This window comes from Gracilinanus agilis, chromosome 3, assembly GCF_016433145.1.
Source record: "Gracilinanus agilis isolate LMUSP501 chromosome 3, AgileGrace, whole genome shotgun sequence".
NCBI classification, from domain to species: Eukaryota; Metazoa; Chordata; class Mammalia; order Didelphimorphia; family Didelphidae; genus Gracilinanus; species Gracilinanus agilis.
The window spans coordinates 314,964,832-314,980,556 of record NC_058132.1 but is presented as its reverse complement, the minus strand read 5'-3'; the positions used below and the strand labels follow the sequence as shown (position 1 = coordinate 314,980,556).

Here is a 15,725-nt window from a genome sequence, read left to right as displayed (position 1 = left end):
GTATCAGAAATAATTGCCCAAAGCACTTATATCTTTAAAGATATCCTGGAAATCTTCTAAGAACAGTCATTTTTTAAAATTCACAATTTCTATTTCTGACATTGGGTGATAACCAGAAGAAAAGGGACTGGGGATGGGTGGGTGTAAGAATGTTGAGAAAATAATATAGAGAGAAAACCCTATGAGTTCTAGATCCAGATTCTTTAATGATATTATATGTATATGTATATATACATATATATGTATGTATGTAAGTATGTGTTTTAATTCTGTCACAGCTTTCTCTTGTTTCAATTAATGTAAGATTTCCTCTGCATTTCTATAAGTAAGTTTGAATTTATAAGTTATATTTAATAGAAGGGAAGTATTTTTTTTTATCCTAGGACTCCATTCTAGGAGCATAGGGCCACAACCAGTAGGCAATGGGACACACAGTTGCTCTGGGTCACCCAGCTGGGAAGTGTCTGAGCCCGGGTTTGAACCTAGGACCTTTCGTCTCTAGGCCTGGCTCTCAATCCACTGAGCTAGCCCAGCTGCCCCTACTTTAGGTTGCAGTTTCTTTAGCAGATGTAGTTTTTACAGGGTGGGGTTGCTAGCCCCATGCCCAACCCTCCTCCTTTTTCTTCCGGGCTAGGGACCGTCCTTGGCCCAGGAGTGGTAAGGGTGGGGAGTAGGGGTCAAGTGACTTGCCCAAGGTCACACAGCTGGAAGTGTCCGAGGCCGGACTTGAACCTAGGACCTCCAGTCTCTAGGCCTGGCTCTCAATCCACTGAGCCACTCAGCTGCCCCAGGGAAGTATTTAGTTAACACTAAATGACACACAAAATAATCATAGAAGTCTTTTTTAAATAACCAATTAGTTGCCTTAAAAATAGGTCTATAAATCTAAGAATAACTGAATTTGCTAATTGCTTTTCCCCTCTTCAGAAAGTAACTTGTTGATATAGTTGAGACATCTTCATTTTTTCCCTTAAAGATGGCATTGATTTAGAGTTATTTCTCTTACACTTCTATCTACCTGCCCTTATTGAGACCTTCAATTAATTTCCCAGAGAGACTGACTGGAAGGGAGTCTGGGTATTCTTTGCTCCAGACAATCATGTCCAGAATCTCTTTTTACTGCTGTCACTCTGCGACATCTTCTTCTTTGAAGTCACTCACTTCAAATCTTCCATCCTATACAATTCACACTGCCTGATGTGTATTGATATCTAGCTCATTTGTCTTCATTCCTCAAGATAATTCCACACTTGTATCACCATTTTCCATTCCTTTCCAAATCTTACCATTAAACTAGGGGAATTCAACATTCACATTCTGTTACCTCTAATTCCTCAGGCTGCTTATACCTTATCATCCACTCCTTAACTCCACCTCAGACACATCCTTTTTTCACCATTATTGCAAAGTGCTCTATATTCTCAAATAAAAGTTATGATATTCATCTATCTGACCACTAATCAATCAATCAATAAAGGGTTTGCTTAATCATTTATATTTGTAACTTTATTTATTGATTGACACTATTGTAAAGGTTTAAATAAATTAGAAATGGTAGTTCCAATTTTTCCTCGAATTAGTTTTAATTTGCATATACACATTAATAATAAATCCATGTCTAAAAACATTGCTTTTGTGGAAATTGTGCATTATTTCTTGCTATATCTATATTGGAACTTTGTTTGGGATGGTGATAGGGTAAGAGCAATAAGGTGAAATTTTTGAAAAGGAATGAATTTGAAACAAAATGCAGGTTCTAAGACACAATGGAAGCCATGGAAAGAATACGGAATGTGAAAACACATAACATGGGTTTGCATCCTTCTGCCCCTTACTAATAATGTCACCTGGGGCAAATCACTGAACACACCTCTATGTTCAGATTCAACATTTGAAAAATAAAGGCTTTGGGTTAGATAACTTTTGAGGTCCTTTTCCTCTTCTAGTTTTTAATACTCTGATGTCTGTGTGGAACAACTACATAAAGGGTTTAGCTTTAGTGTGTGTTTTTTCTCAGTTATAGTTTTTGTTAAATCACAACAGTTTACTTACATGATTGTGGGAAAAAAAAGTAGTGGCATTGTTATTCTCTTTGCTTAGGGACATGGTGGTGAACTGTAAGGATATCAGTGGAAAAAAGTCATCATGCATAATATTTAATGGTGAAATTTCTTCATTCACATTTAGTACTACAGTCTAACCTGGTCCTTTAGAGGATTAGCTGATCACGTGAAAAGGAATTAATTATTTCACTCATCCAAAAGAAAATTGAAATTTTTGACATTGATTGTAATTATGCTATTGTGTACAAAAATAATTTGAAGGGATTTAGGAAATTACCACATTAATATCAAGGTGATGAAATTAAATAAGCATAATGAGTCTTTATTTAAGTACTATGGATACTTGTATTTCAACTCCTATTTTGCTATTAAATCATAGTATGAATCACTTAATCTGTTTGGCTTCATTTTTCTCATTTGTAAAATAAGAGAGTAGTATTCAATTCTATTTCTTAATTTCTTTCAGATTCTACAGCATGATTTTCTAAGGTCAGGTCCTTTGCAGAAATCTTCACATCCTTTTATAATGCCCAACATGGTTTCTCAGTTCTCTAAGTTTTTGCATATCTATAAACTATTTTCTTGGGTTCTCCATGACAGGACCAGATGGTCCTCAGCATGCCAGGAATGGAATTTATGATACTATGGCCTCAACAATGTTTGACAAATGACCCTAGATGAGGAGAACAACAACAAAGAGGGACAGTAGAAGCATGGAATGACAGGAGATTTATGTGGAAGACCAGAACGAGATTTTAACAACACTGCTGATGAATTCCAAGTGACATGGCTTGTTAATAATTTACCATAGAGGAGTACTAGGCCTGTGTGGGAAGAGGTAACCTGAGGTATAAAATGAAGCCTGTAACTCTTAATGAGATTGGGAAGCATGACAGATCATTATAGCATATCAGAATTTATAATGCTTTTTAAAATTAATTAGCTCTTCAAGTATAAGTAAATTCAAATGAAGGAATCCTAGATGGGATTGCTAGGATCAGAAGATTTAAAACTGAAAAAAAAGACCTTAGAGATCATCTGGTACAACTTCCTCATTTTACAGATGAAGAAACTGAGGTTCAAAGAGTTTTAATAATTTGTCCAAGGTCACGCAGTTAGCAAAACCAAGGTTGAGAGATCAGTTCCCATTTAAAAAAGAAAGGAAATGAAATTAGAATCAGAAGACCTGGGTTAAAATTACAGTTCTGCCACTTACTACTCTTCTAGGCTTCTGTAACTAAGATGAAGGCTCAGGCAAGAAGATAGATGATGGTGGTAAAAACTATGTTAGAAAATATGGTTCCAGTTTAAGAATCTATAGAGGCCAAAGTCAACAACTTCTCCCTACGTTACAAGAAAATTTCAAGAAGACAATGAAAGAACATTAGATATAGTGAGCACTGAACAACAATGCCAAGATGAAATTATAGGAAATATATAATGTTCACATATAAAATATTACAAAGGACATGAAATAAATGATTTCTAACAGGTGAGTAAATCCTGAATAAGTTCTCTTTCTGCTCAAACCACTTAAAAATTAAAGGTGAAAATTACCATCAAAGGAGAAGAAAGGATATAGGTGAAAAAAGTCATTTTCATTCAGTTACATCATCTATACCAATAATCTGCCAAGTGCACTTAGTTTATAAAATAGCTATTGGTGATAGACCTGAAATCAGGAAGACCTAAGTTCAAATCCAGTCTTAGACTTTTACTAGCTACATGACCCTGGACAAGTCACCTAACTTCTGCCTCAGTTTTCTTATCTATAAAATTGGGAATAATAACAACTGCTTCCCAGGGTTGGTTTTTGAATATCAAATGAGAATATAATTGTGAAATGCTTAACACAGTGCCTGGTACAGAGTGCTATGAATATTTTAGAAATTAGTAGTAGTAGTTATGAAAAATCAACAAGGAAAGACATAAAAGGCATCATTTCCTGCAGAAGTTTAACCAATGTAAAGCAAAGGCCACAGCCCCAAAGGGTCAAGAGACTCTCTTATCTAACAAATAGTTGGGGTTCTTGCAAAATGGAATAACATGGGAGCCAAATATAAAATGGGTTTGTATTATAAATTAGTGTAGAAAATGTAATAGATGATAATGAAAGATTATGAGCAACATAGATCTATAAAATAGTGCATGAGGAAGGTTATGAGAAATATCAACCAGCATATTAAGAAAAAAGTAATGAAAGGGGAAAATAATACTGTAGAAAGTTTTCTTTAAGATTAGATTAAATCATTCTCTGTAAGAGAATTTATGATGAAACTGGAAAGAGAACAAATAGACTACTAAAATGGAATGGATACTCAAACATTCCAACAATCTGTTCTCAGCATCAGTGACAGTGGATACAATAGATTTTAACTCTAATAGCTTAATTCAGGATGTGCTACATGAATAAGTGAAAACTGAGCTCAGTAATATGAACTTAGGAATCATGGAAAGACCAGATCAACTCCACACAGAGTTGTGCTGAAGGCAACACATGTACTCAAAGCAAAACAATTTAAAAACATTGACATCACAGAATAAAACAGTTGGAAGCAAACTTGTTTGTTCTGCAACCACAATAAGCCAGCCAAATATACCTACATCCAAGTTTCTAGTAAAGATTTTAAACAGCAAAGGATTAGGAGAGACCTCTGAAGGATTCTACTTAAGAATTTTTTCTAATTTCATGCTAATTCATTAATAATTATTCTTTAGATCTAGTCTATTCAACTAGTTTTGAATCTTATCTTCATGAATTATTGTTTAGCCCACTTCATTTTCTCCTACCCTCAAGAATAGTCAAAAGTGACTTTGTGAAATATCTTGAAATATAGATTAATTGTAGTTACACATTTCTCTGAGGCTTGTAATTTTTTCACAAAAGTAAATGAGTTTAAGAGGGCCTCATATGGTCTTGATGAAACTAGTGTTATTCTCTGTGATCACTGACTCAATTTCTAGATTTTTTCAAACATTTTACATTTTTGTTTGGAATGATTGTCAAGCTCATTAACTCATCATCTACAGACTCTACTCTTTTGTCATTTAAACAAACATCAAAGGAAGGCAATATTTTCTCTCTTGTGACCTCTTTTTCTAGATCTCATTTCTATTGTTCCAATAATGTCTACTAAGCTGCCACATCTTTCAAGACTGTGGTGAAGCTTGTCATTGCCATCTGACTTGTAATTACTGAGATGCTATCCAATTATTCCCATACTCATCATGGATCTAGAATCCTTCCTAAGCATTTTAGTGCTCTTCATAGTGAAAAATCATTCTCATTGGAAAAGAAAGCAAAATGAGTTAGTTTTATCGTGTCTATATCATCCGTCTTCCTTTTAATCTACCCTTAGTTGACTGCCCATCATTTCTTCAAGTTACATACCTCACTTTGTGTTTTTTTAACCTTAGTACTGATTCCACATTAGCTCTGTTTTAACATTAGTACTCCTGACACAATTTTCACAAGATACTGTCATGTTCTTTTATTCTTTTCTCATTATCCACTATTGCTTTTCTGTGTCCTTTAAACTCCTAAGTTTGTTAATGACATTGTTGTGTTTCCATAGGTTTCATTAGAGTCTCTCACTTTTAATCTGTCTAAAATTATTTTTGTCTCCATCTTCAGGATTTAATTAGATAACTTCTTATCTTCTTATACTGATTTCCTGTGTAAAAATTTCCCTAGCTTGTTTTCTCTAGCTTTTTAATCATGATATTATTATCTAGGTAATCCAAGAATATCAGAGAGATAGAAAGACACACACACACATACACACATAAAGAGAGAGAGAGAGAGAGAGAGAGAGAGGAAGAGAGAGAGAGAGAGAAAGAGAGAGAGAGAGAGAGAGAGAAGGGATCAACTCTACAGAGTTTATTCAATTCAATAAAGACAATATGTTTCTGCAATTATGAGGTATTGGGATGTTAGGCATAGATTAGATAAAGGGAGAGCAATGTAAAAAGCACTGTAATAGTCTAGTTCAGAGGTAATGAGAGCTGGAATAAAGTAGATATTTGCAAGAGTAGAAAGAAGGGGATAGAAATGAAATATATTTTGTGGATAGAATCAATAGGACTTGATAACTAAATGAATATAAGAATAAAAAATAAGACTGAGTGACTAAAATCTTATTAAACAGAGGTAATTTCAGAAGTAGTGAATTCCATGACTAACATGGAAACAGACCATTCAGTTAGATCTCATTTGTAATTATATGTCACAGTGTTATAAATAGATACTTACTATATGAGCATCCATAGACTTCCACCCTCATGCCTATTTTTCCATTTGGATTCCATTCCATTGGGACAAATCGGATGAACCGGGCTTTCACTGAGTGTAAGAATTTGTGGTGCACGATACTGTCAGCATTGGTATTTCCTGAAAAAGTCTACAAGGAAAAACAGTCCAAATTAGCTTAGTTATACTTTGCCATTGGTTACTTATAGAGAGATGTCCAAAATGAAAGTAGTACTCCTTACACAATCCACATAAATTTAACCTCCCCTCTCCTTTCTTCATTAAATAGTTAATAGCTCCCATATGATTAAACAAACATATTTATTGAGAATGATGGATTTAATTCAACTCAGTATACATTTCTTGAGCATCTGGATACATAAAGATATATGGGAAACAGCTCTAATTCTCAAGGAACTATTGAATTGTCCTAGAATGAAGCCTGAGTAATTCAGATTCTTACCAATTGATTTAGAAAAAGTGGTATAGAAATAAGATTGAGTTTAATTGAATTCATTAACCATTTAACACATCTATTAAGAGATCAGTATCGGGCTAAGCCCTGGTCCTGAGAAGGTGGGAAGAATGATACAATCATATGGAAAGTAGTCTTATATTCTTGGGAAGCTAACAGAATTGTTGGAGACATCTCTACTTCTGTCTGTAGCTCAAATAGGCACAGAGTATGTCTGTATTGCCTTTTTGTATGTGTAACTATACTATAACTAGACTTTAACATTATTTTTCCAAGGTTCCTCTCTGTAGAACATAGGCTCCAGAAAGATGACTGCTATGTTTCTGTCCTCATATTTCCAACTTCCAATAGAATGTCATGCGTGCACATAATAAGCTCTTAATATGTATTTGTTGAATATATTAGGTTATATTAATTTAGAATTTGTAACTCTTTAGCAGTGACCATGATTTATTTTTAACTCATTATATAGTTTACTAAAAGGATAAGAAACTTTGTAGAGAGTATTTATCACTCAATAAGAACAGGTGACATTTATTTTATGTTTCATAGTTTGCAAAGTGCTTTCCTCACAATAGCCTTTTGAGGTATTTGCTTTGTTGCATTTATTTATTATTTATTAGATAGAGAAAAAGGAACTTGCCCAGTATCACAGAGCTAGTTAGTGGCAAGTTGTAGAGTTGGGACCCAAGTCTATGTTTTCAAGTTTAATGATCAGAAATTCTTATCCTTCTATCATTTATGGGGATCATAAATTTAAAAATTAGAAGGGACCCCAGGAGGTACCTAGTCTTTTTTTTTTAATTAGGAAACTTAGGTCCCCCAAAGTTAAGTGATTTGTTCAAGGTCACACAATATTGTAAGTGGCAAAGTCAAAATTTGAATTCAAATCTTCTGATACCAAATTGAGTACTGCTTCCTTTCTAAAAAATTCTTATTTGACATTTGAAAAATATCATTTACATGAAAATAATTGTATCTCTATCTATCTATCTATCTATCTATCTATCTATCTATCTATCTATCTATCTATCAATTGGAGTAGAATAGTGATTTCAGTGGAATAGAGAAATCTCAGCATGAAAATACTTTATATCATTACAGATCTGTACCTCCTGTGAAATTTATAGTCTTTTAGAGTTTTGCCCTGAAGCATCTGGAGTTGTGACTTTATTCATATAGACAGCATATGTCAAAAATGGGACTTGAACTCAGGTCTTCCTAAATCAAAGGTATTCACAGTACTTCCTTTATGCTTATTGCAAATATATGTAAAAAAGTATTATAAAGAATAATTCTTGGCTGTATTGTAGTCACGAAAGCAAAGATTGCATTTATTTTATAATTGTATAGAGATGTGATTTTATTTTTAAATCACTCAGTCAAGAAGCACATATATCAACAGTGCTAGACATTGTCTGCTACATTATGTGGGGTGCTATTGAAGAAGTATTATCTATATGATCATACTGATGGAGAGTACAACTTCACAAGGGAGAAAATGAACACATTTATGCTAATTAAGTGCTCTGCTCTGTGATTATAAAATTCTGAAAGAATTCAGAGAAAAAGAGAACCAAAGATAGCTAGAATGATATAGGAAAACTTTGGTAAGGTAGTGCATCTTTATTGGGGAAAAACTTCAAATTGAGAAGCACAGAATAAAATTTGTCTACAATTTTAATAGGCCGCATGCCACCCTTTTTCTTCACCATCTCCCAATTAACGCTAATGAGTGAGATTTTACTGAGATTCCAAGTCTGTTTTTTATGTCATTTAAAGTTGGGTCTCACCAATTTTACATTAAAAATACAGAAAAATTGCACTCGAAAAATGTACTCATCAAAAAAAATTGCACGATTTAGCTATTGATAGAGAAAAGAGCATCTTCCACATATGGAAATGCACAGAGAACTTCAATCTAGTTGTGCAACTCAATTAAGGCCCACACAGAAGAGACAGAATTCCTCAGGCATTTCAGATTCAGTTAAAGCACTCTGATTATGGTTTATGGAGTCAAGGGAAATAAGAGCACACTATGCTGTGGGTTGAGCTTTCTGGATTAATGCTCTTTGTATTATATGATGAATAATAGCAGAGAAGGCATTCAGTAAATAAAGCAATCTTAACTGTGAACAGGGAAACATATGTCACACAAAGAATTAGGTTTACAAATGAAAGCCAACTAAGTTATAAAATCCATCATATTCCCATAATACTGTCATAATGCTTTCAAAAATGTGACAGTCACAGGAACCACTATGTCATGACATATGTATTAAGGCCAGTGTCATTTGAGGGGAATGGAAGGAAACAGGCATTTGTTAAGCACCTACTATGCACTGTGCTAAACAGTCTACAAGTATTATCTCAATTGATCCTCAACAATCTTGTGAGGCAGGTGTTCTTCAGGTCTCCTTTTTATATTTAAGGGACCTGAGGCAGACAGAAGGTAAATGGAATGTTGTCCAGGGTCATCTAGTAAGTGTCTGAGGCTACATTTGATTCAAGTCTTCCTGATTCTGATTCCAAACCTAGTGCTCTATCTATCCTCTGAGTCACATAATTGCCTGGAAGTGTCTTAGCTGAAAAATGAGGGCAACTATCCAGGTACTCAGTGGTTCAGTTTATGGTGAAAAATCTACCTCACTTTACCAGACAATTAACTTATTAACAGTTTATTTCCTTTCACACCCAAAAAAACAAGGGGAGAACATTTCCACAGTGTTTTTCTGAAGGTGAAAAGAATTGTGTAAGGAAAATATCCAGTATAAACATATTTCTGTGATCTGGCATTTGGTCCACTGAGAATTTTAGACCTACACACCACCTGATTTGAATGATTTCTAGGGAAGAAATCATCATTAACATATGGACTCCAAAGGCACAAATCTCATCTTCAAGGACACTAATCAACTGGAAGACTAATTCTTTTGCTTCATATTTTATTCACAACTTTCCTTCCTTCCAGGCTATTTTTTCCCTCATATGCAACATTTGTTCACTAATGAGCAATCAAAACCTTCCCACTAATGGAATGCTAGTATGCTCCCAGAATGGACAAAAGAATTCTATCTTGGAAAACCCAAAATAATTTATGAAAACTACATGAAACCACTCAAACTCTAAAACAAATTTAAGTTCAGAGAGTTTTCTCCTTGAAAGATGCTTTTATATGTATCATTTGATTTTAGTCGTACTATGAGCATTAATACCCTCACTTCCCAAATAAGGAGACTGAGACTCAAAGGAATTAATTGACTTGGTAAAGAAAATAAAGTTAATAATGAGTAGAACCAGCAATAGGTTTAAATTACTCTGACATCAAGGCCAATGCTCCTTAAATGTATAGAATAATACTTCTCAATACTACCTCAACAGTTCCTACTCAATATGTTCTTATTCTAGAGAGCAGTTCACAAATTCTGAAATCTGTCCTATTTAAACTCTGCATTTGACCCATAAAACCCCTGAAATTAGAGAAGCATTGCTATTGGCAAAAATGCAAGTCAACTTCCTATATTCAAATCTTGCAGATCACACTTATTAGTTATATGATACTAATAAAGTTATTGCTATGTGCCTCAGTTTACTCATTTGTAAAGTAGGGAAGTTGTCAGCAGTCTCTAAGATCTCTTTCAAATCTAAATCTAATCTATTAAGATTCTACCTAGTAAAACATGACAGTAACATGGGGGTATGGGTAGAACAACTGTGGTGTCTAGGGAGAACCAGTAAAACAGAGATAATGAGAGAGTAAAAAATGTGAATGGGTGATCAATCTATTAGCAAATACTCTTTAAGCATTTACTATGTGTTAGACAATGAAGATAAAAACAAAAAAAATGAAATAATCCTTTCTATTAAGGAGTTAATGTTCTTTGAAGAAAGATTCTGCAACATTCTATGTGTGTACATGTATATTTATATGCAAAATATCTATACATATGTATATTTATATAGCTATATGTCCACACATATATATGTGTGTATATATATGTATATGTGTATACATATGCATACATACACATTCACATAATGTGTGTTTATACAGAATAAATATAAAATAACTGCATTTTTTTCCTCTGATTTGATTTATTATTTGTAGAAAAATTGTCTTAAATAGTTTCTACTGTATTAAATGAGTGACCTCAGATGGATCCATCAGTCTGAAGTATAGACTGGGGGAAGCAGCATTGGTTGCACCCTCAAATATCAGTGGCTATGTTTAAGACCTCCATCCCCACTGGCTTTTGTCCTTCTGATCCACTGAACCATCTGCTTACCATCACCTCTGTTCACAGCACACGGGATAGTTGGGGTAAAGACAACAGAATTAGTCAGGGAAATGAGGAAAAGCTGAATACAGAATGCAATAAGAAATTTCCTTACTCCCTCTTATCACTTTATTCTGCTCCACATCTCCCTCCTACTTGTTTTCTGTCTTTCCCCTCCTTCATCCCAACCTATCCCAAACTAACGGCATCTTCAAGGTATTGAAGAAAGAGTAATCCCAATGCTTTCATGGATGGTAATATCCAGTACAAAGAAATGAAGAGGAGACTATAAGGAACAGACAAAAAAGTGACTTAGGTTATATCAAAGATTATAAAAGGGTGAGATATATATCTATTTGATATACATTAGATATACTCTTATGGGGAAAACCAGGGGAAGTTAACTTAATATTTATATGGGTTCAGAAGGGTGAATAGGAGACAATAATGGACACTAGGTGGGACCAAACAAGTTAGGGAAACTGGGTTTAGCTGTTAGGGGAAATGTCAGTTGATAGAAGTGACAGTTAGGTATTAACTGTCACACTGATCCACCTAGCCTGGGATAAACACAGAGGATAACAAATACACACACTATGAGAACTTTAAGGTATGAAGAAACCAAAACAGGGAAACAGTTTAATTGTAATTTGAGAGGATAGGAGAAGGGGTGAGGTGAAACTATGTCTAACTGCCCACATCTGGAGTCACAGGGATAAGGTCCTTAGCCAACCTGGCTTAGGCCAGGTGACAGCTTTGCTAAAGACTTGAGGAAGAGGGCTTGGGTTTGGGTTCTCACAACTGATCCAGACATGTCTTCAGGATACCAAGAATCAACTCCTCCACAGCCGATGATCCAAAAGCAACCAGGTATGGAGAGATGTCTGCAAACTATCTACCAGAACACAGGCCTCTTCCCTACCCAGAGTTGACTTGCAGGATGATATCTTCAGCCTTTACAACCTTCACCACTCTCCAAGATCCCAGGTCAAATAGGGACTGCTGATTGCACTTCTGCTCCAAACCCTTCACAAAACAGCAATGTCTGTTGCTTAGCTCTCTCCTCCCTAACTGGCATTCTATTCAGAATATCCATGACTTCCAGCAAAGGCTTTCCCTAATATGCTCGCAAAAATCTGCCTTTAACTTTTAAAAGCCTATACCTATTACAATACACACTGATATATATTATACACACATGTATGTATATTCATACATTTATCTGCATATATGTATATGCATTTATGCATATGTAAGACTGAGAGAGAGAGAGAGAGAGAGAGAGAGAGAGAGAGAGAGAGAGAGAGAGAAAGAGAGAGAGAGAGAGAGAGGGAGAGAGAGAGAATTTACATAGGAGCAGGTTGTAAAAGACTTTAAAATCCAAAGGAGTTTATACTTTATTGTATAGAAAATAGCAATTTATTACCCAGAAGAGCAGCATGGTCAGATCTGAGTTTAAGAAAATCCTTTCCATATAGACCTATTCTCCTATTTCTCTAGAATCCATAATTCTACTTAAAGTTACTATTCATAGTCATCATAGCCTCCAGTTACCAAACTTGAGAGTATAAGGGAAGAGAAGCCAAAATTAAATACAAATGTGTTCAGAAAATTATACCACTATTTCTAGCATTTGAGTTCAGGCTATGGATTCCCAGTCACTTATTCTGATAGGCCATCACCTGTATCATTAAGATCTTAGCTCTGAGAAACAAGTTTAGGATAAGAGCAAATTAAAGTGAGGAGGAAAATGAATGTTTGTTGTTATAGTAATAAGGACACTCTTAGTGACATTCAAACTTTTTTTTCCATCAGAGACATTCTTTTCCATAGGTAGAGTAAGTAGCAATCTGTATGGCAGGAGTTTTATTGCCACTAGTAAGGTCCAATTATTTTTCATTATTATTTAAATCATCTGCTCCTCCTTTCTGAAATTTCAAGTTACAGTGACATACATTTTTCTTAAAGTTGAGTTGTTAACCACTGCTTATATACAAAAGATTTAGACAAGAAAGCTACATGAAACTGGAATGGCAAGTTATACTCCAAAGCTAACGACTACAGTAAATAGCACTAAATTTAAGACAAGAATACCTGGATTGAAATTTGTGTTCTACTGTTTACTTTCTACTGGACTTTGGGCAAATTACTAATCTTTTTAGAACTCTAGCATCCTCATTCACAAAATGAGGAGGTTAGGCTAATTTATTTCTAAGGTCCTTTTCAAGTCTCCATTTTCAGATCCGTACATAGTGTGGCAAGGGAAATCAAATACGATGAGACAAAATGTCTGGATAAGGTAAGGCGAAATTGAGAAAGAGAAAAGAAAGAGAAAATGGAGGTGAGAGTTGAATTGAAAAACATTTTTCAGAATTACATATTATCAGAGAAAAAAATTCTCCATGTATAAATTGAAACACAAAGTAGGGTGGTGGTGAATGTTACTTATGAATTAATTGAGATAAAACAAATGAGTTATTTTAAGAGCTTTAAAGTTCAAGTTAGTTATTGTTATATAGTCTAGTGCATTAGAATCAGAGCATGGTACTATGGGAACAGTGGAAGAGAATTAGGAGATTTTTCTCCATGATTTTTTTCTCTAATGTAAATAATATGTTTCTTCTTTCACAAAATGATGAATATGGAATTAATTATAAATAGTATAACTATAGTTATACATAATATAATAAATATAGTATAATAACATGTACAACCTGTATCACATTGCCTGCCATCTTGGAGAAGAGGGAAGTTTGGGAGGGAGGGAGGGAGAGAATATGGATCAAAAATGTCAGAAAATGGTTATTAAAATTGTTCTGATATGTAATCTAGGGGAAAAAAGAATCAGGAATGTCCTTTACACCAGATATTCTTAACTTTTTGTTTGTCTAGGCAGCCTATGGACTCTATCAGAATAAGTTTGGGTTTTATTTTATTTTTTAATTTTTAATTTAAAATTTTAGAGTTTCAGGTAGGAACTCATGAACATTAAACCACTTTTTCCATCCTACTTTAAACATGCTTTGCAATTTATTCATGGATTCCTCAGAAGTCACCAAGCCCTAATTTAAGAACCTTTATTCTACATGAAGCCAATTTTGATTCCCTATAATGCCTGATGCCTTTCCTCCCCACATTTATATATATATATGTCATATATTTTGAATAAACCTAAATATGACCATGTTATCTACCTTCCATGCTTGAGGCCAGGGGATATTTTCACTCTTGGCTTCCCTCAGTGTCTAACAGAGTACCAAACACATAATAAGTATTTGATAAAGACTTGTTTATTGATCTGGTTTCAAAATCTGGCTCTGACATTCAGTAGTTATATGATGGCACATAAATATCTTTACCTCAGTTTCCTTACTTATAAAATTAGGGTAATAAAAACTGTGTCATCTACCTCACAAAGTTGTTTCAAGGAAAGAATTTTTTTATACTTTAAATTACTTTAGAAACCTATTGCTAATAGAGATGATCTAGCTATCTTAGTTTATAGGAGTCTAGGAACTAATATAGTAAAATGACATGCCCCAAATTGGGTGGTAAGCTTTTGTCTAAACTTATTCTGAAATTTGAATCTCCTGTTGCTCATTCCAGTAAATTAAATATTTGTTAATAGGACTCTAATACTTTGAAAAAAAATGTTTCATTCAAATATGACTTAGAAAAAGCTTTTGAATGATATTTATATTGTCAAAATGTTGTCACATATATAAATCAATTTTATTCTCATGGTATCAGTAGCAATGGGGGAGAGTAGGTGATAATTTTCTTCTGTTTATAGAAAAAGGATCAGAAAACCTAGAAAGATTAAGTGTTTTCCCTAGGCAACATAGCTACTCAAACTAGTCCTGGGCAAGACTTAGCCTTCTGACTTTCAAATGAAAGCTTTTCCCCATTCTAGATTGACTAAATAGTACAGAAATAACATTTAAACCTGGATGAAGAAAAGCAATCTGAGATCATCTAGGGATTTTATGCATAGAAGAGAGTTTAGGGAATAAATAGAAAGGGAACATCATTAAGCACTAAGCTTTTTGCCCTTTGGCATTTTTCTATGACAATATACAATATCTTGATTCCTGAATGAAAGAACCAGAGATCTTAATGGAGCTAATGCGTATATTCCTTCCCACTTTGTTAAGCAGGTAATAGGGTAAGAATGAACCCTGACTGTAAAGAGTGCCAACATCACCACTATAAGTGGAGAGAAGCTTAAGCCAATTGTAACTATACTAAATAAGAAAGTAAAATTATTTGGTTATAAATAACAGTATTGATAAGAGCTTCCAGATAGCTTGGTATAATAGATAAAATATTGAATTTGGAGCCCAAAAGAGCAAAATTCATGTTTTTTAATCTTACACTAAAAGAATATGGGTAAATCCCTTAACTCATCTGATTTCCCCTCCTCTCTTCTAAATTAGAGACACTGCAGCAGTTATTTCAGAACAAACATATATAAAGAAAACCTTTGCAAATTTTTAGGCATTATATGAATGTCAATCATTATTACAAAGCATGGTGTGGCAACGGAATCATACTGAGAAATCAAAATGAGTAAGAGATTAAAAAAAAAAAAAGAAAAACCTTTCAGCTTCTTCCTCTGTGGAATGTTTCTAATTTACTTAATTGCAGCTGGATATGAAGGA

General features: G+C 34.1%; 1 protein-coding gene across 1 annotated transcript in view; it reads right to left on the bottom strand.

Annotated features, from left to right (window-relative positions):
• The window catches only part of CNTNAP5 (contactin associated protein family member 5), an 845,810-nt gene that overhangs the window by 466,802 nt on the left and 363,283 nt on the right, over positions 1 to 15,725 (bottom strand). Inside the window, exon 4 of the mRNA XM_044669143.1 lies at positions 6,316 to 6,463. Coding sequence (XP_044525078.1) covers positions 6,316 to 6,463 — 148 coding nt within the window. The remainder of the gene's footprint in view (positions 1 to 6,315; positions 6,464 to 15,725) is intronic.